The sequence below is a fragment of the Lissotriton vulgaris genome, chromosome 1_1 (genome assembly GCF_964263255.1).
Source record: "Lissotriton vulgaris chromosome 1_1, aLisVul1.2, whole genome shotgun sequence".
NCBI classification, from domain to species: Eukaryota; Metazoa; Chordata; class Amphibia; order Caudata; family Salamandridae; genus Lissotriton; species Lissotriton vulgaris.
Genome location: NC_141685.1, coordinates 2,038,149,722 through 2,038,174,364, shown reverse-complemented (window position 1 = coordinate 2,038,174,364; position 24,643 = coordinate 2,038,149,722). Strand labels below are relative to the sequence as shown.

The following is a 24,643-nucleotide window of genomic DNA, read 5'->3' as shown; positions in this document are numbered from 1 at the left end:
AATCGCAACCAGCTATGCGGCAGGGCTGGGATCAGTGACACAATTAGAAGTGAGCGAAAAAAGCAAAAGGTGTAATTCCGCCCAAGTCAATTTCAACCTTCTGAGGAGTTGGACATCTTAATTTGGGTGCATGTCTAAAACCACATACAATTTTAAGGCTATTGACATTTGAGTGCTTATTCCAAACTACTTATGTTATATTAAATAAGCCAACATGGCCCCATTTTGTGGACGAAACAGGCAGAACCATTGGCCAATGGTTGCATGTCAAAGTTTTAAAATTGACCTTTGACTTTGTAATCATGCAGTAAATGTCATATATGAAATAGTGTCATCAACATACCTATTGAATTTACTCGTATTGAAGGGCTAGCCAATGTGGATGGTATATTAGACTTGTGATTACCACCACCACTGTTCATTCTCATCGCCGGCATGTGTGGAGAGGACGGCGATGCAGGGGACCTCCGTTCTGACGTCTTGGGTTTGGCTGAAAGGTTCAATGGTTGGGCGGATTCATCCTGGAATCAAGAGATCAATCAAACTGCTGTCAAGTTTTTGAATGGTGGTCCCTATCAATTCTAAACAAGCAAGGAGACAAACAACCTGTGTAGTCAGCTTGGTGAAGCGATGCAGGTAAAAGGTTTACCAATTTCACTCATGCAAAAACATTCTTTGAGGTCGATTATCTGTGTGTTTGCACAGTAATTTCAGATTAATTAACTAAGACAATATGTGCCTCCCATTTTTATGGTGCTAAAACCGTACCATACAGAGATGCCACGTCAATAGAACCACCAAAAGACTTATTAAGGCATACTACAAAATACCTTAAACGAAGTAAGCCAACAAATTATACTTTGTTCAAAGAGAAAACAATATGAAACTAACGTATAAAGACAAAAAAACAAAAAATAAACAATATAACAGTCTTTAGAAAACAACATAATCTTTGATTGATTCCGTCCTCAATGTTGGAAGTGTAGAGCCACTTCTGTGATACAGATGTCTCAGGGGCTGCGTCGGCGCTGGACATTCCAAAAGGGATGCTATCTGATTTGAACAGAGGCATGCTGCAAACATGTTATGGTATTTCAACTCTGTCCTGTGCATGTTACTATTCTGGAAAAAGCCTTGGGCGGAACCGTGACACAAAGGAAGTTCGAAGTGTATGCCATTCTGTTGGCGGGGCACGAAGCCACTTCCCATCCACAAAGTGGGAGTTTTGGGGAAATGTCAAAGTGAGTATCTAGGAGTCAGAGCAACTGTTCCACCAGGTGAGGGTCGGAGGGTGTCATGACCCCCGTCCAAAGGCAGACCGGTATTCCAGCTCAGCATCTGGTGAAGTATTGCCTGCCTTTTAGTGGAGTTTTACTCTAGGACGGTGTGAGCAGACAAAGCTAACACCACTCTTTTTGGTTTCCCACCAAAACCTCCTGAGAGAGAATACAAGCTGCCAGGAAACCCTGGCAGATGCCCAGGGCCCTGTGCGGAGCTGCTACGAGTGCAGCTGCATTCCAGAAATAGTGGAAGTCTGTGTGTGGCAGCGAAGAGCGACAGGGACATGGGGAATCATCCTTTGCCCGTCCAGATTTACCATGGCTCAAAGGTTCTTTAGCATGGCTCAATAAGTTCATCTGGTTATCACTTGGGTCGAGAAAAGTGGTGTCAAGCAGCAGAGAGATGAACTGCATTCCTACTTCAGCTTAGGGTGTGAACCCCTAGAGGGACGGGTCATTGGTTGCAACCATGCCACTTTTAGTGATGCTGCACTCTCTCAGCCTGAACTTGAAGCCCTTTGTGTTGAACAGATGTATTTATTCAATGTAAATGCATGCAGGAGGTCTACGAGCAGTGTACTAGTAGAGTCGGGACAGGGGTACATATACAGTATCCATGGAGTCTTAAAATGCAAACTTCTATCTTTATCCTGCTTACTCGGCATGCATAATTCTCAGGCAGAGGCGAATTGCATGAAAGTACTGCACTGACACATCACAAATCCATTTTTGTCCCTAGACTTGACACACACAGAGATCAGACATGGTCTCCAGCTGTACAGTTCATCAAAAATGATATTTCCATGCATTCACTGGCATGTCCCTAAAACATATAGGCAGGCCACGTTGGTATACATTCTCAAGCATTTTACAGGACAAGTCTCAGGGTCTTTGTTCCCTCAAGGACTCTACAGGCTGTATCACATAAGTGCTAATTCAAGACACTGTGCCATGGTGTTAGACTAGCTGGTGGCATATAATGTAGTAGATTTGTAGTGGTGGTATGTGACCTCCTTTACAGTGGTTAAACCTGGAGCTAAAATTATTGATCTTTTCTTGTGAACTTCCTAAAATGAATGTGCGGCTCTATCTCCCAGTGTCCTACTGTGAAAGTAAAGGCAGTCGGGCTCCCTTCCACCTTTCCCCAAATGCTTCTGACAGATGCAGAGTGCTTCCACAGCCAGGAGCTGCTGGCACACAGTGATCACGTATCTGTTGCATATATCATGTTAGTGTGCACTGTATATGAATTGCACAAACAATCTTTCCTGGCCTCTTACACATAGGGAACAAATATAATAGCAAATGAAGAACAGACAATACAAGTAGGAGGCGTATAGGCACTTTTTAGAACATCCTCCGAAAACTTTTAAAATAGTAATAACGCTCCTCCAGATAGTCTTGTCACACATTACCACCTCCACAAGTCTGCTTTCTTCATCCACTGGTAACAGCTGTTTGTACTGCCTACACCCCACGAAAGACCAAGAATAGTGCCAGCCACAAATGTTTTTTGGTTCCAGACCTAAAACTCTATAATCTATGCTTCCTTCCGACTCAATATGTCATCACTGAAGACAGACATTAGAAAATTCTGACCCCTCTTGATAATCCAACAATATTTGTACAAAAATACTACTGGCATCAAGGCAAGCGACAAAAACACCAAACCCCAGCCTCCACTTGGAAAGCAGTCAGCAGCGTGTCTGCTGTCAGGGCTGCTGCCAGAGTGTGTCAGCGCGAGCTGTCGGCAACGCTGCAGCATGTCACATGCCCACCTGCCACTGTAGCAGAGCATACACCCCTCCCATAAAGCCTCTCTGAAACAGAAGCACACACATGTAGATGTGGAAATCACAAAATGTATCCATTTTGACAAGTTTGATATTTAAATGTGAGACTCTGTTGATAAACCACTGTGAAAAACTGCTAATTTTAGAACGGTGATGGGTAGTAGAAAAATTAAAAAGCACTGACAGGAAATAAATTAGAGTTCTTATCAAGGATTATGTTTTCCACTGGGAATACTCCATTGATAAACACTCACCATTGCAAAATGCGGATAACAATCAATGGCAAAGCTAACAGGTCTTGGTTTGCACATGCCTCCTTAGCCCAAATAAAGCCAGTAATAGGACAAAATGTAGACCGCATAGAAGGCTCACTTGCCTTCCACACAGTCCTGTTTCTTTTTGGGTTTCAAATAAAGAGGGATCAGAGGCTGATCAGTACAAGCTCGGTCCCCGGCATCTAGCGAGAGGTGTATAATCCTCTTGGCTGAGCTAAGACATAATGAACAGTCTCAAGCCAATTGCTGAAAGTGGCAGGGTGAAGAAAGCCACTGGTTGAAAGGTGGGGACTCAAAGTCTACCTTCTTTACAGTGTATTCAAGAGCTCTCTATTAGCTGTGCAGTCAAAACCCAGACCTAACATGAGTTTTCAATCACTGACGGGCAACCAAACTTTAACAGGTTTGAGACAAAATACACTTTATATGTTTATATCCAGTAACAAAATACTATTATTTATATGTTTATTCATGTCTGACAAGAGACCAGAGATCTCTTGAGAAGGTAAACGCTCGTGTTGAGAAAGCTGCTGCTCCAATAGAAAATTTACTTGAGTGGCAGAAAGAGGCAGCACCCTCTGGCATGCCGCGTGGTGCCGTTTGTGCTTTTATATCTCGGGACAAGCTTCCGCAGCTAAAAATCAGTGCGAAGTACCGTACTCTGCCGCTCGCGGAACTCTGCAGAATTTCGCTGACTTTTTAGCTAACTCTGCGAGTTCCGCCCACCTCTAATAATTTGTCTTTTCTTGGCAAATAATTTAGACAGCCCTGCTGCATAATATGGCCCTCCATTGCTACATAATCCTAACGGCACTTACAATGATGAAGCTCCACAGGCTGGTTTGAGGGTTGCATTAATGCTGACTGAACCCATAATTTGAAGGGAAACATGAAATAGTGTTCATAGTTCATGTGTTTCCGTGAAATATAGGTTTCAGGACTAGTACATTTTTTACAAAGAAATCACCCAAACATGTAATTACACACACTCACAATCTATCCCACCCACCCCTCTCTTGTATTTTCCACATGTTTGCATTTTTTTTAATCAAATGTTATTGAATTTTTCATAAGACAGAGATCAGTTTGGCATGTCGATAAGCAGCCCCACATTCTCATCACAAGTATATTTGCACAATAGCTGTAAATAAAATAATAATACAGTTCACACTTCTCACCGTAAGCACACGCTGCTTAACATTGCTACATATATTTTTAGAAATGAGGTGCTGCTTCCTAGGGCTGCTATGCAGTATCCTTAGAGTACCTACTATGACTGCTTACAAAAAACTGCCCAGGTTTCAATCATAATGGAGACTTCTGTCAGCAATGGCCATAAATCAAGAGCTATATTGTCTTTTCTAAAATACAAAGATATATGGAAAAGAAATGCATCCCTGGTCATTTTCAGATGTGTTTTAGGCTTGGTAGAAGCATCAAACTAGTAGTTGTTTTGGTTCTGGACATCCTCCATAGACTGGTTGGCAGCGTCAGTTTGGGGACCCTGATTCTTCCACCTGACAGCAGCCTTTGACACCATCAATCACACCATCCTATTTTCTAGACATAGCGACGCTAGCCTTTCAGTCAATATACCTTGTTAGCTGATTTTTTATCTGACAGGTCGCCATCAAATAGCCATGTTTCTTCCTTTCTAAACCAAAACCCAAACCTCTCAATTGTGGTATCAAACAGTAGTGAATACTACCATCTCTTTTATTTAACATCTACATGTGTCCATTAGATTGGCTTCTAACTCAAACTGCATTCTGATGAGACCCAATGTATTCATTGGTTTTCCCAGGACACTTCTTCTGTGGGGACCATGGGAGTGTCGCAAAATTTTTATGAAATTGGATCCTTCGAAAACCAAGCTACCGATTGCTCTTTGTGGGGCATTCACTACTGATTACCCTTCCTCGTCTCGATGGACCCCTGGCCTACATGCTCTCTACTGGAGTGTATTGTGTGCGTTTAGCTGGATTTTGGGATTTCTCTTGGCCCTCAAGTAGCAAAAGTGATAAGCTCTTGCTTTTTTTTCAACTGATAACAATCGGTTACATTCTCCTGTGTATTGAAAAAAGAGTTTACATACCAAAATAAACGCGCTTGTTCAACGGTGTTTGGATTATGACAAAGCCATTTAAGTGGTAGCTCCTAGGAAAATTGTGAAACATGCCCAATTGACCCAAAATTTAGCTGCTTGTTTCATCTGTGGCAAACCTACCTAGAACAACTGTGCTGTTTGCTTATACAAAAATTAATTGTTTTTAAAGCGATGGCCATTGTCCACAGAGTGGTTCATCGAGTTTCTCCAGATTTCATTGCAGTCAAGTTTGGCTTACACACGTTCTTGCATGGTTTAAAATCCAGGTGTTAATACATGCTAGTAATTCCTAGAACAAAAAATCTTCGAGCTCTTTACCTTTGGCTCTCCAATCAGAATTTCTTTAATCCATTTTAGAAAAAAATAAAAAACATTTAATAATTACTTGCACTAGAGGGCTGCACCAAAAATGTGTTATCTCAGCACCATAAGACTTCAGTGTATAAGCACTTTACAAATAGCCTATAACATAACAGTAAATCCAATAGGATTCATAATTTGCTTTTACTGTAAGCGAGATTAAACCCTGAAAAAACTCCGGACATGATGCAATTTGACTAACTGTTGAACACAAACCATCCATTTAAGCTTTTATTCAATTGCTATAATGTAATTAAACTCACATTATGGTTGGAAAGAACAGAACCCTGGAGGTCAGGAAAAAGGCAGTTAGGGTTGAGACATCAAACACTCTTTGGACTTTCAACTCCAAAAAAACGTTCCCTATTACGGACCAGCAATGAAAGTGATTTCTGAAAGTATTATTTCAAGTTAGGGTTTACCACCATCATTTTTGGGTGAACCTACTTTACAAATGCCTTTAAACATTATAGACAATAAGGAATCCATAAAATGTGTTTTTATAGTGACATTAAGTCTTAATTGACGGTTTTGTCATTTTACCCGGTTCTTAGCGGATATGTGTACACATACTACCCCTTTCCATTCACTTTCAATGCATCCATGTGATAAGCTCATGTTTTCTGGATGAAACACTCCTCTCTCATTTGGTGAGGGCTATATCTGTTTTTGAAGTTGAGAAATAACATTCTTTACACTGCCTTTAATTAAGACACAGATGTACTAAAAGTGCGATGGATCTGTGCTGAGCATAGGAGTCCTCAACACAATGCTAGGAGCAAAGACTAGCCCTGAATTTTTGGGAAATATTTAAATGTTTCACAGAATAAAAAAATGCTCGTTAATGGACAACAAAGTTTACATTTTGAAACCGGAAATGTATGCTTTAAAAGCTCAGTGTCTTTTTAAGTTAACTTCAAAAGTGGACGTAATTTCATTAACGTTGCAGAAAATTATGGGAAAATAAAAGGACATGAAAAGGGTCTCCTTCGAACACTAGCTGATGAGCAGTTGTGGTATTAGGATTTTGAAAAAACAGCTTTTATCAGTGAAAAAGAGATCCTAGGGCAGTTTTTATTACTTGCTTGATTGTCACTGGACACTGCAGAACCATCTTCAGGCGCGCCCTCTTCTTCACACTCATGCAGTTATGGTGAACTAATTCTGAGGGTTTGACTTTCCATTATGAGTGTGAATATGAGTGTTTCACAAGATTTCGTGAAAGTGATGAGTACCAGGAAGGATTTAATTTGCATGGGTAGATTGTTCATACATTTGGGGCAGAACCTCATTCAAGAAACTATTTTCACTTCACGTTGATGCCGCATCCAGGGCTGGAGGATGGTTACTCTCACAACTCCGGAACAATGACTTACATTCTTCCAATGAGAAAAGATGGAATATGCCAACCAGTGATTCAACACATTAAAATTGTTTGGTGCTCTCACAGAGAGTCATCCATCTCCAGTGCCTAGCAACTGATGTGATAATAATGCGGAGGCTGGTAGATCGTGGGGGTCTGTTGGAATTGTGGTTGGCATATGGCGAGGGTAGTGCTCACGGCAGAACGTGTAAGGGGTAAATTCAGAATTAATAAAGATGCAAAGGCACAAGTGAAGTGGATGCTTAGCAATGGCAAACTCATGAAAAAGCCTTAGGGAAGGTACAGTCCAGGGTATTGCGGAAAACCTAACCATACAGGGAAAAGAGGCAACAAACAAGAACATAATTGTTGTATTTCTTACTGGTTCTTACGTTGCAAAGGAAGGGTGACGGTTATCTGAGATATTCAAAGGCAATCCAAGATTTCTAAAATAGCACACCTACTGGGAGCTGATTTGCCTAGCTTGGGTGGTTTGATTGCATGCTCATAAAATGAATATCATCAGACGGCTAATTGAAGTAGGCTTAAATGACCTACGAAAAGCACTGCCCAGTGTATTTTACTAAATAGCCCATTTGGTACCTCCAGGAAGACATTTGCCACAATTTGCTGCACTTTGCCAACTTCTTTGACCTTGACTTAAAAAGGAAAAAAGTATTTTGGAAAGAAAGTGTCTGTATTATAGCACACATTTTTACAAAGAATAACATCACTGCAAAAGTATGTTTACAGGTTTCATGCATGAAACAATAACTATTACACACTTTTTCTGTGGCTAGCATTACATACTACTGTCTATTCTGCAACCTCATTCAAGGATACTTTCGAAGTTCACGTTCTAATACCAAGTCCCGACAATCTTACGAGCAGGCAATCTTTATCATTCTGGATGAGAAGCCTGGAACCATATTATCACTTCTGAAGAGCGCACGCATTGGGGAGGTGCTGAACTCCCCAGTTAGAAAACCATATGCGAGATCCTGAAAATAACCCCCAAAGAATGAAAAGTGATCTGTTCCATCAATTCAGCTGCCTACCCAGTTTCTCAGCTCACCGTGTCGGCTTCTGGCAAGTTTCAATGGTAAAATGCAGTAAACATGAAGAAGTAGAGACAATTGTGGAATGCTGCATAAACGAATCATGCGGACGGTATTATCCTCTCAGATGAAATAATTGCATTACGCTGAACAGGGAAGCGCGCATGACGGGGTGGTGGGGTTGAATAATGTCCTTTTGCAGCTGCAGACACACACTCTAGAGCTTTAATTCCACATGAAGCCCATTGCCTATAAATGAGTTCCTGGATACAGGAAAATGTGGGTGGGAGTAGAAGTCCATAAGGTGCCCAACTGGAGGTGTGAGATTTAATTCTGCCACCAGAAGAGACGGCAGCTTAGCAGTCAGTGCGTGAATGGAAGAATGCATGTAGACAGGGCAAGCGTGGACTTCCACACGCACATGGAGAGCAGTGTTGAGTACACCGCACATGGGTTAAAAGGGGGATTTTAATGAGCTCGGTTAAGAGTGGGAAGCACATGGGCTGAAGCCAGGGGAAGCCACTGAATCACACTCGCTCATTTTTTACCAGTAATTAGAAACCAGTCATTAACAGGAGGGGGCTATCACCGCAAGCAGTAAGGAAACCCTCGATTGGATTATGTATGGAGAAAGAATTTACAGTAAAGCATATGCAAATGTCTGCAACAAAGAAATGTGAATCCTACCAAAATGGCAGTTTCAACGTGTGGTGGTTAGGACAAGCTTCTAGAACTCACCATATTCCACAGATAGAGACGTGATGAATTGAACTACTTTAGGGGCCCAGAACCAAGAAATGTCTCAATCTAGTGGACAATAAGGATTAGCAGGTATGATAGCAGTTTTATAGCTGTATGATGCCTGGCGAGGAAATAATTTGCTAACAAATTTAGCAAACATCTTTTGAAGGATGAACTTTATCCTCCGTAGGAGCCACAGTTTTCTGACCAAAGGGAGACTAGATTTTTTTAACACGCTGGGGGTATGAGTTCATTAAACAAGCATTGGCATAGCCAATAGGTCTTGGCATTAGGGTCTTAAAAGTGTCTAGCCATTCTGCAGAATATCAATGACATTACATTAGCCATTAAAGACATTAAAGTTTGTGTTAAATCATCTATGATATAAAGGCCCTATTACTACCAAGCATGAATTAAAGTCCTTTGATGGTGTATGGCACTGGTGCCCTGCCATTATCAAGTCATTAAAATCCCCAAACTGACTATCATACACAGTCTAAGGTAAAATATACTTTTCTATCAGTCATTAATGCCATTGTACAATTTTGGAATTTGCAATGAATGGCATGGGTATCCCTTCATTGAAGGGAACTACATTGTGTGCCATGTGCTCTTTGTGCAAGAGCAGAATGCTGTCACTTGCAGTGCAGTTAGCCAATGGTGGAGTGGGGTAACCCTTTGCTCCGGGCTGTAGTGGGCAGGAGAAAAATGTGAATGATACAACAGCAGACCAATGGATGAAGAGGGCTGATTGAAAAATCCTAAATTAAGTAGATTATACATACAATTGTATTAAGACCTCTGCAGCAAACACATTAACCCTCGGAGCCAACGTACCAGGATTAGATTTTGCAACCTCGAGAATATACACAGATCAATGCTGCAGGCACATTAGCTTACTAAAGAGTTTTAGAAGGAAAGGAACTGGTGTAACAGATGCACAACAGACTGCAGCTATGTGACGAGGATGCAATCACAAGGCCCGAAGGTGACACGGACACTCATCTCTGCCTTGGTGAGTTATCCTGTCGGCCTATCTTGTTAACAAGGGGCTTCAATACTAGCCTGTGTGAAGTGCACAGAAAAGATGACACTGGCCAGTCTGGGAAGGTACACATGTCACTGTTTCCCGAGAGCATCTCACGCCACGTGGCCATGTTTGTCCCAGTTATGTGACAGCAAAGAAGGAATAATGCAACAGTTAGGGGGTGAGTAATAAGCAGCCTGATACAGACTGCTGAGTGAGCAAAGGGCGGCAGTAAGGCCACCGGAGGATTCTGGGGCAGCTTTAATACAGACTAAAAGGGGGGCTTGTCAGAGGACTCTGGTTATGGCAGCAACCAATTATACGTTATCTTCTCTCCAAGACTTGAGAAGTAAGCCCCTTGTGACCAGGACCTATAGCTCTGTACCCAGTCTCCCCCTAGGGGCCTGGAACACTGTGCCCACAGAAAATGTACTACTTATCCCTTCTGAAAGGCACTTGATAGTGCTAAGACCTGAAAGGAGCAGCGTGTGCCTTGTGACCTAGAGCAGTGCACCTCAGAACTACAGCAGCCTGACAACCCAGTGACCTGGAAATCTGAGGCGTATTCCTTAAGGACCACTGGGGCCTTAAGTCTTCGCCTACAGTTCTAAAAACACACTTATGCAATCTCCCAAGACTTGACTCGCTCCACTAGGACAGTGTTTCAGATCTGTCCCTTTCTGTTGCAAATTGTTATCAACCCCAGACTACAGCACCAATAATGCACTAGGATAGAAAAAGATATCACAGGTGTAGAAATAAGCGTCAATTACATGGAGCGAGACAACCCTTATTGAGATTACAGTTGTTTGGCTGCAAAATCTTACTACCTAGGTTCCTTTTACACTAGCCTCAAAGACCCCCAGAATGCTCACTTAGCAGGTTTTACGCCGGAGTGATACCACAAGTGTGATCAAACAGCATATTTGACCAGCCAAGACTGTAAGAGTTTAACAGCCTGCGGTTCCTTTTAGCAACCAAAATACACAACCAAAAGCTTTGTATGCACCAACAGAGTGCAATAAAAATAAATACATACAAAAATAAGTATGATCTGGCCTTGTGTAATCTAATAGGCGCCTATGTGAAATGTTATGATGGTCATTTCTGCTGTTGAGGATACTGCATCCCACTGATGTCCTCAAATAGGAGGAAATGTCCCCAGCCAAAGTTTACCCACCACATTAATAGTAAACCTAAACCCATCCAACTGATAATGATAAAGGCTCACATATCATCATGTTTTCCAAATCTCCCAAGCCTGTCTACTAGATTGGGTCTGGCTGGAGCGGTTGTCAGGTAGAAGTCAGCAGCACAAAAAGCTTGATTCTGAAGATAAAAGAGTTAGTATGTGTTGTGTGTAAGTGCCTCTTCCCTTTACCTGGGGTAATGGACTGGGTGACCTCTTGATCTTTTTGTGTTGGTCCCACATGCTCGCAGTCCACTCACCCACTAAGTGATGTCCTTAAACCTGTGATGGCCCAATCGAAGAACACTAAAATCGCATATCCCCCAACGGGAGTGGCAATGTGAAAGTCCATGTATGCACACCCGAAGTATGTCATGGATGGTATGTTTTGCGCATGCACCCCTGGTGCTACCACAACGGTGGTATAAACAAATAGTCTGCTTTTTTAGGTCGAGCATGTGCAACGCATGCACTGCTCTGTGAAGCATGCTGTATTCAGGTAGGGATTTGAAGCTCCACCCATATTTTTCATTGGCTTGTGTCAAGTTCCTTTGTAAACTGTAGCTTTTCATTGGACAATAGGATCAGTAGTCCTTCCTTAGAACCACCTTGTGTCATCTTGTAACCTCCCATAAAGACTGGCCCTCTTTCATGTGTTGTTTCTCGGTAGGCTTATATTACAGCCTCCGAGCACTATTTACCTTAAATTGTTTTCACCTGCCGTCTGTTGCAAGCGAGACATGCTCTCTCCTAATGCATTTTTTTAATAGCGTAGCATGGCACACTAGAGTGACGGCCGCGCCTCTGGTTTATTTGTGGCGCCCTGAACATGGCTACATTTTTTTTTACTATTTATTCACTTTTTTGTTGTTGTTTACAAGCGACCCATGCTGCGCCTTCACATTAATAGAGGATGCACCCCTTTCTTTACACAAGCTGTGTCTAAAGAAAGGGGCACATCCACCATTAATGGGAAACCGCAGCATGGGCCACTTTTAAAAAAAAGAAAATTTGTCAACTTGACAAAAAAAAGATTTTTTTTGTAAAAGCGTCATATACCGTGCTTTCACTTTGATGATGGCCGTGCCACTTTCTTTAGACGTGGCTCATCTAAAGAAGGGGTACGACCTCTTTTAACATGAAAGCGCAACACAGGGAACTTGTAGATTATAAAAAAAAATTGCAATGCATTTGCGAGAATTTAAGCTATTGTCATTTATATTGCCAATAGTTTAAACTCTCGTAAATGCGAGACCTATTACATTGCAAATGCTTGTTTACAGAGTGCCGGAGGGCTTTTTTTCAAATTTTTCGCATTTACAGTGAGACCATACAGTCTTACATGGTTTAATTTAAAAGGCAAAAATAATTGGATAGAAGAGTGGTTCCTTGGCAGGGGTCCGTGGCAGGATGATGCAAGTCTGTTGTGATTTGTGCATTCTTTTAGGGTTAAACCAGGGGAATGGCATCTTATTCCAATCCCGCGTCCCATGAATGTTTTATGGCAACAAATGCTTCTGTTCTGGGGGAGTGTGCAGGAGGGAAAGGGAGTAGAGAAGGGAGCCTGGGGAGGTCAGCGAGTTCAAGGACACTTCCTTTTGGGAAAATACTGGAGCCGAGCCGCAGTGACAGTCACTCACCATGGAGGGCTGCGACTGGGAGTGCTAGCACCTGCGGGGACTGAGTAGGAGCAGACATGGACAGTGCAAGGGGAGGAGAGCGGTGTGGCTGAGTCCACCCGGTGTTTGCTGCCAAAGCAGCCTCACTCTCCCCTGCATGCCTCCCATACCTGCTACAAAATGAGCGCGTATTAGTAAGAACAGCTGCTGTCACAAGCAAGAGCGGTGCTCAGGGTGGAGCGGAAAGGGAAGCGGGGGATTGTGTTGGGAAAGCTAACAAGGCAAAAGAACAAAAGTAGTGCACCAAAACGAACACAAATGGCTAGAAAGGAACTGATCCATGTAACACAGTCAGTCTCCAGGGCCAGAACAAAACAGCCAAAAGGTGGGACAAATGTAAACTATAAACCAAACGAATTTCCAAAGGGAGACCAAGAAACCCATTACAGGCAATGGGCGTGCTAAAAGCCCACAGAGCAGATACAGCATGACTAGACTCGACCTAAAAATGATGCCAAGTTAACAATGTTTGTGGAAGCATAATGTGTAGTCATTGTAGCTGGATAGTGATGTCTTTGTTTATTCAGTTGGCTCTCCCTCTGTTTACATACAAATGGATAGACTTACAAACACAGCCACAGTATAGCTTCTGCTGGCCACTATGTTTATTCACTTGGCTTTGCAGTCGTGCTTACAAAACCTTCATTTATGTATTCTGCCTTTCACCAGAAATATTCCTGCCCTTGTCTGCGCAATATTGAATTACAACAACACAGGGGCCAACCTGGAATCAGGCTGCCGTTTCGTTGTTCCATCCATATGCTGTTCTTGCAAGAGGGATTATTTTTGCTATTTTACCTTTGTAACCAACATCGTATCATGAATCCCGCATACCACATACACTGAATACCCAACACACCGAAGACTCAGTCTTTTGGCATATTCATGCAGGTGTTGTGTGACCTGCTTGATACCTGTGCAGCGTCTATTGAGCGGGATTAATCTCAAATTTGGAGAAATGTCCCATCATACTCTAAATGCTCTTCAACCTAGTTACTAATAGTTGGGACACACTCTAAAGACATTTGTATTTAGTTTTTCAGTAGCACATATAACTCCAATACATGCGGCCAAACTAATTTATCTTGTGGTTTGTGCTATAGAAATATTTTCATGCACTCCAAAACCAAATGGTGAAATATGTGTTGAGAACATATGAAACCAAAGTACCAAGTCACAATTATAACAGTTGTTTTTAATGTTACACCCGGAAGTAAGGAGCAACTTCAGTAGTGCAGCAATGTTTATTTATTTATTTTGAAAGTTTTATATAGCGCGAACAAGATCTTTGCAGGGCCATAAAACAAGGTAGGAAAATGGACTCGCCTACACCCTGCAACTTAACTATGATGTAGAGCAGACCAATCACAAACTTATTCTTCTTCTAATTTGAACAGAATTTGTTCCATTTCAGTGCAGTTACAATATGAACCGGTGCAAATTAAAGACATTTAAAAGCCAGTGTAAAATAAATTTTAATATGGATCAAGAAACAGACAGAAATATTAAAACACTTGAGAGGAAAAAAATCACAACGATGTACTTGTATTAACAAAAGTGGCTTCAGGAAGTATTAATGACCACAACATGGCCTACCCTTAGTCTGGGATATCTTGGTGAGCTCACTGTATAGCTACAAGTTGGAACATTAGATCGCCATAACACCTTCCATTAGGTAAACCCAATAAATACTCTATTGAAAAGTGCTTGCTGAATTTCAATATGCAATGCTTATAAAATAATCAGTGGGTTTATTTAAGTCACATGATGAAAACAAAGAGACAATTTATCAGTTATCGAGTTATATTAATTTTCTCTCTTTGAGGTTTGCTGAAAAACATAGTGATTTGCCAGTTTTCAGTACTTTGATTCGTGTCTCAGTCCCATCACACCAAGAAACGTGCAGTAAAATAAAACAAATGTCTAAACTATCTAGAAATAGAAAGCAGGTACCTTCAGGATGAATAAGAAAACAAATGCCACTGATCAAGGTTTTGACACCTTTGCTAACTATGGATGACACTCATGCTGGGAGCACGCTGACACCACACATTAAGAAAAGGGATGCATTTTCAAAGAAAAGAGTCCAAAGCAAGTCATATCAAAACACTGTGGAAGTGAAGGGAGGACGCTTGTGAGTCGGGGTTGAAGAAAAACATGGACAAGAGAATAAAACAGGCACAGAACTGTGAGATCACAAATAATGTACTGAAATATGATGGTGACTTTCGTTTCTGAGAGTGTTCACTGAGTATTTAGATAAAAGGACTGGAAAAGAGGTGCGTTTCGGACTTTCTACTTGACTGTCAAGATTTTCCCATTAAATAATTTTAGAGGAGGCGTTTGCTACGCATTTTGAAAATGAGAAACGAGGAAATTGATCCTGCAAACCATGAAAATGAAGCTAACATATGAATTTTCTCATTTCTATCAATAATGTGTTTTTTGCATAACATTCATCCCAAATAAGGGATCACTTTAAAATGAAGATTGACACATGGATAATTTATACCCTATTGATTAGTAATTACCTTTCCGCCTAATAGGTTACCCTAAGCATCCGGGTGCAGCCTCCTTACATCACACTGACCTCTACGTTAAATGAAACTACTGACAGCCATGCATGCCCTGGTGTGGAAACTGTGCTCGCAGTTTTAGTCATGTCTATACCAGATGACTTGACAACAGAACCAGATTAGCACTACTTTTTACAAAGTGGTCCGAACAACAACCAAACACTCATTAACTGAGATCCTACCAGGGAGGGTCAAAGCAGACCAGTGTGCAGCTGCAAATTATCATTTGTCCTGTCCTACTACCTCAGGTTAGCACTATTTAATAACCCCATTTTCACACCAGTAACCTCCCAAAGCTACAAGGAAATCCATTTCACAAAACTATAATGTTGCAATTGTTGACATCAATGCAAACAAATGAAATGAACATAACCTGTAAAATGTCAGCCATGGGAAAGAGAATTAAAGATACATACATATTAAGAACCGTCTGCCATCTACGAATCATGGTGCAGTGCATGCTATAAATATTAATTAACTTTGGCATAGGTCTTTAAATTGCAGGTGGGCAATGCAGGAGTTTTGACCTATGTTATTTTACTGGAAATTGTTAATGTTCGGGTAATCTGGATATATCTACAGGAAAAGGTACACCAAAATATGACCATGATTTTCAAGTCTAAAAAGAATGCTGATGCGGATTAAACAGTAATGGGTTGTGTTACGTCAAGTTGCTGCCATGATGCCAGTAAATACTACATTTGGTAACGGAAGCTAAAGGTGGCAGCTGTACTACAAACAAAATGCAGCCCTCACTTTGGTTTGTCTGTTCCTTGTAAACATGCCACTGACGTGGACTTGGGAGTCAACTGCAGTACGGTTCAGTTCTTGGCACAGAAAAGCCAAAGGAGTCAGCAGTGTGACATGAAAATTGCAATTGGAGAGACCTTCGCCCCCCCTGGCTTTTCCAAAGGCCGTCAACAAAGCCCCGACTGTCCTCTTCTGTCAGAGATTAACCAGCGGCCATCTCATGATGCTTCATTGTCTTATGACCACAGATATATTTTAGTGGTAACTTCATATAAAGGCACTTGGACGTTATGTGAATTGATGCTTGTGTTCTGGAGGGACATGCTGTCTCAGACTGCGTGTGCAGCCCTTGCAAACTCTGACCATGGCAGTTTTAGGCAACCTACAGGCTTTCTTTCATCTGTCATGTCAGATATTATATGCGAGTTAGCTTGTGTTTCATTTTTCCAGGTTTGCACCAAATGCTCTTTTTTGCAAGTCGGTTTCATGCACACTGAAGAGGAAACTCTATACCCAAAAATATTTAATGTAGAAGGCAATAATCTTTTTTATATATATATTTGATATGTCTGTGCAATATACTTCCTTTGCTCTGCTTATTAAGGTCATCAGTATGAGTGGGCTGGTAATCCCTATGCCGCTGGTAACAATGAGTATCAGCAGGCTCAGGACAATGGGTGATACAGGAACACCATGGGAACAGCGCGACTCACACGTTTTCACATGGACATGTTAGCGCCTCCAAGCAGGTAAAATATCCTGGTGAAAAAATACCCACAAATGGGGGAAAACCTGTGAACTAATCTTGAAACAACGATTTCTACAAGTTATATCCCATTTCTCACAGAAAAACTTGTGGTTGTCCCGTATTCACCACACCTGCAGTATACATACCTTCCCATGCTGAAATACCTATGCTGTATTGCTCCAATACTACCAAGTTCAAATACAAACATAATAGCCAAATTTCAGTCATGATGCTTTCTTGCTAAACATACTACACAAGCAATTTACCTTACTAACGTGTTCCAAAGTGAACGCTCTAGGATAAAGTACCCCTGCCGGCTGCCGCCCATAATAAGAATACGGCAAGTCATCCAGGAGTTACAAGACCACAGAGAGGAACAAGGCCGAAGTCTCTGCTCCTTTATAAGGGGGGAACTTCAAGGTGACTTGCAATATCCTTCTAATGTATGGCAGAGGGCATTTTATACCTTCCATGGTTACACTATCGCTCTTTCCACAAATCACTTAAATACTTTGTATCTTGCTCTTACATTCCCTTTGTAGGTGTAAAAAAAAAAAAAAAGCAGACTCTAGTGCAAATGTAAATAAAAAAATCGTACGTTTTGGTAAAGAATATTAGAATCTATTTAATGTAAACTTGATTTAAAATCAAGCCCCACCTGACTGCGCCCGTGTCTCTGTCCGTATCTGCCCAGCTGCCGCTGCTGCTGAGGGAAATCAAGGCCCACCTCCACCCGCAAGATACCACCTGCGCCTCATCCCTAGGTTTGCTTTCCTGCTCTAGACTTGCCCTAGACTTGCTTCGGTATTGTACTTGTATTGTGCCCCTTTTACTTTGTGACTGTCTTTTATTGTATTCTGTGCCTGTATTTATCTGCTCTGTGACCGTCCTTCCAGCATGCTATGGTCTGCCACTCTCCCCTCCGCTGCATCCCCTGCGGCCCTGCCCCCCGCTCGCCCTCTCGTCGTTCCAGTTTTGCATCTGTATTGTATTTTGTATTGTGCCCCATCTGCTTCTGTGACCATCTTTATTGTAGTGTATTTATCTGCTTCTGTTTTTCCCCGCTAGCCATTCTCTGCCACCTTCCCCGCTGCTGCATCCCCTGCGGCCCCGCCCCCCGCTCGCCATCTTGTCATTCCCCCCTCCAAGCTGTTTCTCCCTCCCACCTCCCCTTCTTACCGCAGCCGCTGGGAGCCTAAGGCAAGCCCGTCTGCGCCCGTCCGCGCCTGGACCGCTCCCAGGGCCAGAACCCCTGCCCCCCACGAACACCACAACGACTGACTCTGCTACGATGTCAACACCCTCCACGCACTCAACACCGGACGAGAACACACCTGCCACCAGGCCACCTCAAAGCGCACCCAAGTACCCTTCACCAGCGAGAACTGCAGCTTCACCAGCATCCGGCCCACCAAACCACCAATCAAAGAACCCAACTACCTCAGATGCATTCTTCTCAACACCCGCTCCGCCCGCAAACACGCCATCGAACTATGGGACCTTCTCAACTCTACCTCCCCAGAAGTTGCCTTCCTGACGGAGACCTGGCTGAACCCCACCTCCGCTCCCGACATCGCCATAGCCATCGCAGACGGCTACAAGATCACCCGCAGGGACCGCCCCAACGGCATAGGAAGAGGTATTGCCATCATCCACAGGAACACCATCAGAGTCTCGACCAACACCGATGACAACCTCAGAACTGCCGAACACATGCACTTCCAGATCCACACCGATCCCAACACCACCCTCAGAGGAACCCTTGTTTACAGAACCCCCGGACCCCAACCTCAGTTCAGCGACTGCATCGCCGACTTCCTCAGCACACACGCCCTCGCCTCCACGGACTACATCCTCCTCGGGGACCTGAACTTCCACCTCGAGAACAACTACACCAACTCTACCGCCCTGATCGACAACCTCGGACCCAGATAGCTTGTGACCCACGCCGCCGGCCACACGTTCGACCCCATCTTCACCACGAGCCCCCACGTCTCCTTCAACCACACCACTGAACCCCACTGGACCGACCACCACTGCATCCACTTCACCTTCAGGAAGCCCATCACGCTCCACCGCAACCAACAGAGGATCGACCCTGCTGGAGCAAGGTCACAGAAGACCAGCTAATCAACACCCTCGCCCAGAGCCCACCCACCGACTCCACTGACCCCGACACTGCCGCCCGCAACCTCAGACAATGGATCAACGACTGCGCCAACCCCCTCGGCCAGCTCAAGACACTCTCCAACAGCCACACTAACAAGAAAGGCACCTGGTTCACCGAAGACCTCCAGGCATCCAAACGAACATGCTGAAAACTGGAGAAGAACTGGCTCAGCGAACGAACAACGGACAGCTACGCAGCCCACTAGAACACCACCCGCAGTCACCATCAACTCATCAGAGCCGCCAAATGGCCCTCATTCAAAGACCGCCTAGATAACAATGCACACAACGGCAAAGAGCTCTTCAACATCGTGAAGGAACTCTCCAACACCAGCTCCAACACCAACGACATCCCGCCTTCGCATGACCTGTGCGACTAGCTAACTATAAGGTCTCTGTAACCTTTGATTTGAACAGTGAATATATATGTACATACACATACAAATAGAAACGTATGTGTGTGTGAGTATATAAATATATATTTATTTACTGAAAAATGAAGGCCGTCGACGAATGGATGAGGAACAGCCGACTGAATCTGAACTCGGACCAGATGGAGGTCCTCATCCTCGGCTCCATCCCTTCAGCCTGGGACGACTCCTGGTAGCTGACAACACTAGGAACAGCCCTGACACCCACCGACCACGCTCACAACCTAGGGGTCATCCTCGACTCCACCCTCTCCATGACTAAGCAGGTCAACGCTGTCACCTTATCCTGCTTCAACACCCTCCGAATGCTCGGCAGGATCTTCAAGTGGATCCCCACCAAGATGAGAAGAACAGTCACCCAGGCCCTCGTCATCAGCAGGCTGGACTACGGAAACGCCCTCTACGCAGGAACGTCGGCTAAGCTCCTGAGACGATTGCAACGCATCCAGAACGTGCCGGCATGTCTGATCCTCGACATCCCCCGCCGCAGCCACGTCACACCCCACCTGAGAGACCTGCACTGACTCCCCGTCAACAAGAGGATAACCTTCAAACTCCTCATCCACGCACACAAAGCTCTCCACAAGACCGGCCCAGCATACCTCAACAGACGACTCAACTTCTACACCCCCACCCGCCAGCTCCGCTCCGCCAGCCTCGCCCTCACCACAGTCCCCCACATCCGAAGAACGACCGCCTGCAGCAGATCCTTCTCCCACCTCGCCGCCAAGACCTGGAACACCCTCTCCACCAACCTACGTCAGACCCAGGACCTACTGGCCTTCAGAAGACTCCTCAAGACCTGGCTCTTCAATCACTAGCAGCACGGTATGCAGTGCGCTTTATAAGTGTCATGATTGCTTGATTGACTAATTGGGTCATATTGTATAGAGCCACGCAGACAGATACTAGGTTTTCGAGGATTACCTAAAGCTTGCAAAAATATAAACATGTTGCAATACATTTCTCCTTTCTGATGACCCTGCTCGTCTGCCTTTCCCCTTGCTGCTGGCTTTGGCAGCATGGTTGTGACCTCTAGTTATTACAACTGAGCAGCTACATCACATCTTCATTACAGGGGACTAGAGAGGTCACACCCCGAAAGTAATAAGGAAAGTAGCTTTCATACAAAGAGTGCAGGCTCTAGTGTACAAACGTCACTTCAGTGCTGTGGGCTCTACTGACACCTTTGTCTTTTGCGTGGTTCGGTATTCCATTTATTCTGCTTCTTATCTGACCTGGAAAGCCTCGACAAAGGGTTTAGCCACAGCCCGTGGAAGTTGTGACCTGTGGACGTCATGATCATTACGTAATCTTCCCTTCCGCGCACCCCCAACTCCCGTGTGGTGGACACCCAACGTGAAGTGTCCATCATCCGCCGCCGCCATTACCGCAGACTCCTGTCCTTTTATGACAACTGAACTCTGCCAGGGAACGCAGCAGGAATGCTTAGTGAAATCTATGTCTTGGATTTGCAGCCCGCGCGCGGAGGTCACAACTATTCTATCATTTCTCAGCATTATCTTTTCTCCATCTTACTTTGTTCCAGCGCCTCCCGCCGGCACGCAGCAGATTGAAAGCAGCATGCATCAGAAGGCCCGCGCTGCACGCTTTTATAGTCTCGCGGAGGCGCGCTCCGTGCCTGGCCTTCCCTATCTCAGAATTTAGAAAGGCAGGCTTCCCTGGCATACCCCGCCAATACCACAAGATACTGCTAAAAGCTTTACACGCAAATACGTTTGAATAACAAATAAATGGTAATATCAAGATATGTGCCATCTTCCATTTCTGTAAACGCAGTAGTAAAATGTATACACCAGCATGCACTCATATAAACACATACAGGCACTCAGAAATGTTTATGAACTTTAAAAGAAATCTGCCCAACAATCATATTTATCACTCTGTGTGAAATGCAGTGCTATGAACTGACCAGGGTTGAGGCAGACACTCTTAAAACACAAAATCAAAAGTTGTTTTAAAAATAAAACGTTTTACTTTGTTCTCAGAATATTGATTATATAATGCTGTGCACTCCAGGCTATGAAGTAAAATGCTAACTTTTTAGCCTTTCTGCTCATTTTGCTTCCTGCACATCTATGTGAGGCAGTGAAAACGATTGTCTAAAGTCAGGGACACTGGAATTATGCGATTCTGCTGCACTGGCCGCACTACTCACCTAACCTCTTCCTCGCTCACTGCTACTTTGCATTGGGGTCACATGACGCACTTGAAGTATTGGTTAGGGAGCTTTGTGTAACTGTACTATTCTATGGGGCAGGTAAGTTCATCCAGTTTTTGGGATTCAACGGAGCACCTTCGAAGCATCAGGCCTCGGCACCAGTAGACATGTATGTGTGCATCAAAACATTCTATGCTCATTAAAAGCAATCATGCACATCAGCATACAAATGCTTGTGCCACAAGAGCGAATACTTTTGATATACTGAACAGCAACAGAAATAATGATAACCGTACACTAATGCAAACTGAAAGTTGAGCACAGTGTTCACAGCTTCTTGGATGATGGGGCATTCAAGGGATTATGGTTCATTTAAATATTTAAACTTTTGCAGATCTTTCAAAGGATTTCACAACATGGCCTTTTGTTACTTTTCACTTTGCATGCAAATAAGGTAATAGTAGATACAGAGCTCAAACCCTTACAGTATGCTGGAAAAAGAATGAACATTGTGCTGTGCTATGGTTACATACTCGAAAGTGAGACAGAGCCAAAGCTAACAGGGAGCAATTATCAATATAAAACAGCATAACCTCACATGACATGTAAGTGCCAAAAGCGCGTGACTCCTGATGAGGTCATGGGTCAAGGCTGAAAATTATTTGTGACTCTTCCTGTTCTTGTGTTGTCTTCAAACAGAAATGAACAGGAGCCAGGTGTGACCTCGGACTGACTCCATTCAATCTTGAGGCCTCACATACAATTTGTAAGATAGTGGAAGATCATATGTTATATTTCATAACACCCCAACTCCTTAAGTAAATGTTAAACAGTGCTTATTTTTTTAGCTTCCTTACTGCGATCTTTCTTTACAGTCAAGTCTTAGTCAATAGACTAAAACTAATTTTAGAGAGGGACTCCCCAACCAACTGAAAAAGACCAACTCTAGCTAGGTTAAAAAACACTTCTGGGAGAATTTCTGCTCCTTCCAACTCGTGTCTATGGCATAAGTACCAGGAAATACACAAGAGAAGTGGGTGCTAAGTTCAAGCAGTACCCACAATTTCAAGGTGAAGAATACAACACATTAGAATTCCCAGATCAATTTATAAAAATAGAGAAAAATTGAATGTTTGAATTGAAACCACAACCATCAAAGTAGGTTATGGGGAATCGGAGCTATAGATTTTGAAGGTTTAAAGGTGAAAAGCATCCGCAAAGAAATCAAGCACTATGGAAAAAGAAAAATTCATGGTGGACCGCGATCTAGGTGCATTTTCAGGCTGACATGATGGAGCAGAGTTCGTATACACCAAGTGGGTTGTCCTCTTCAAAGATTTTATCTTCAAATCTAATCTCAAACTGCTGGGATAGCTTCTTTCCATCAGCTCTGCAGCAACTAGCTACCCAGGATAGGCTTCTGGGCAGCAGTTCTCTCTCCTGCCAGGGCTCCTGCACAGTATTGCCCCCTTTACTCAGCTAGGCCAATTCAAGGGATGCTAATAAACATTGCACCGACCTATACAGAATTTTCACGTACAGTTTTCAAGTCAATGAGTGTTGCCGTAAAATCAGAAAACTGAAAATGGTACCTTATGTTTGGGTGGAGGGCTGCTTGTGCTCTTGTCCATGTGGTGACTGGATGGGGAAACAGCGGCACCAAGGTTTCCCTGGGGTATGCCTTGCATCTTTCCTCCAGGAGACACTTGCATTGCGGCAAGCTGGGCAGCATACAACTGCTGCAAAATGACATCGAGAAAAGGGGACATCATAAATAAGTGAACACATCTTTCAAAAACGTCCCTTTTTGCATAGCCTTTGGAGCATGTCTCTGATGGACATTTCTTATTTAGCACAATGGCATATTCTAAACAAGGAGCTGTCACCTCAACTTTCGTGATGCACTCCTCCAGGAAGGAATGACAGACTTCACAAATGCAATACCCCTGCTTCAGCATATTCAGGGACCGTGAACAAATGACAATAGCCAGCCAGGCTAGCCGCACATCACTATATCACGCTGGAATCCGAAAGCATATATGTCTCGAATCATTCTTTCGTTTCAAGAGACTCAAGTGTTGTATAAGAGGCAGAATACAGGTCTGGTAAATTGGATAAACACATTTTATTGTTGATGAAGATGATGCATTTCCCATGATTAGTTGACTGGTATATTGTAAGAAGTGATGTGAGAGACCTGTACATTTCATGTATTATTTCCTTCATATACTCTTTGGTTCACTTGTGCAGATATTTTCCATAAGTAGCCTGCTATATTCAGGGCCCCTCCACACCCATTCTGTAAGCGCATCCACTTAGCACCGATTCTCCCCTTCCCGGTAGGTTTACAATCATTCCGCTCAAAGAGTGTTTTCCATGGTAAAAGAGAGTGAAAAATGGCTGTCAATCACTCTATGTTGCATTCGATATAGTGGTCTGTCAGCAGGATGGGCGCCATGCAACTGCGTGTATTGATTACTCAACATTTCAATAGGAAAAAAGAATAAGTAAAACATCTGGCGACCTTCGCTATAGAGCTCTAAAACACCCCTTTTTTATGCTGCTCTAAAAATACAGACCAAATATAAGCAGTAAAGCAGACTTTTTAGTATTGGATGCCACAGGGAGAATACCGCCTGTACCCCTTAGTCCACGCTCATACTCACTCCCCTATCTCTCTGCTTCAGTCTTTCTTTCTCTCTCGCTCTCACGCTCTCTCCCTCGCTCTTCCCCAGACAGCATGTGCACCTGTGCATCTGTGAGGGGGCATCCACCTATCTTGCTAGCAGCATTAACCACACATTCTCCCCCAATCTCTTTCATCTGAAGACCTACATTTTGTGGCAGTGTCTGAGATAATCCTAACTACTAAAGTTGGTGTGAGCTTCACCAACCTGGGTTCCATTTAGGAACTA

The 24,643-nt window shown here is 43.4% G+C and overlaps 1 protein-coding gene across 3 annotated transcripts in view; it reads right to left on the bottom strand.

The window, feature by feature from the left end:
* Positions 1-24,643, bottom strand: part of SOX5 (SRY-box transcription factor 5) — a 441,228-nt gene that overhangs the window by 55,908 nt on the left and 360,677 nt on the right. For all 3 annotated transcript variants that reach the window (XM_086920362.1, XM_086920351.1, XM_086920354.1), the window contains 2 exons: positions 23,321-23,467; positions 344-521 (listed from right to left, as the gene is read on the bottom strand). In XM_086920362.1, coding sequence (XP_086776488.1) covers positions 344-521; positions 23,321-23,467 — 325 coding nt within the window. The remainder of the gene's footprint in view (positions 1-343; positions 522-23,320; positions 23,468-24,643) is intronic.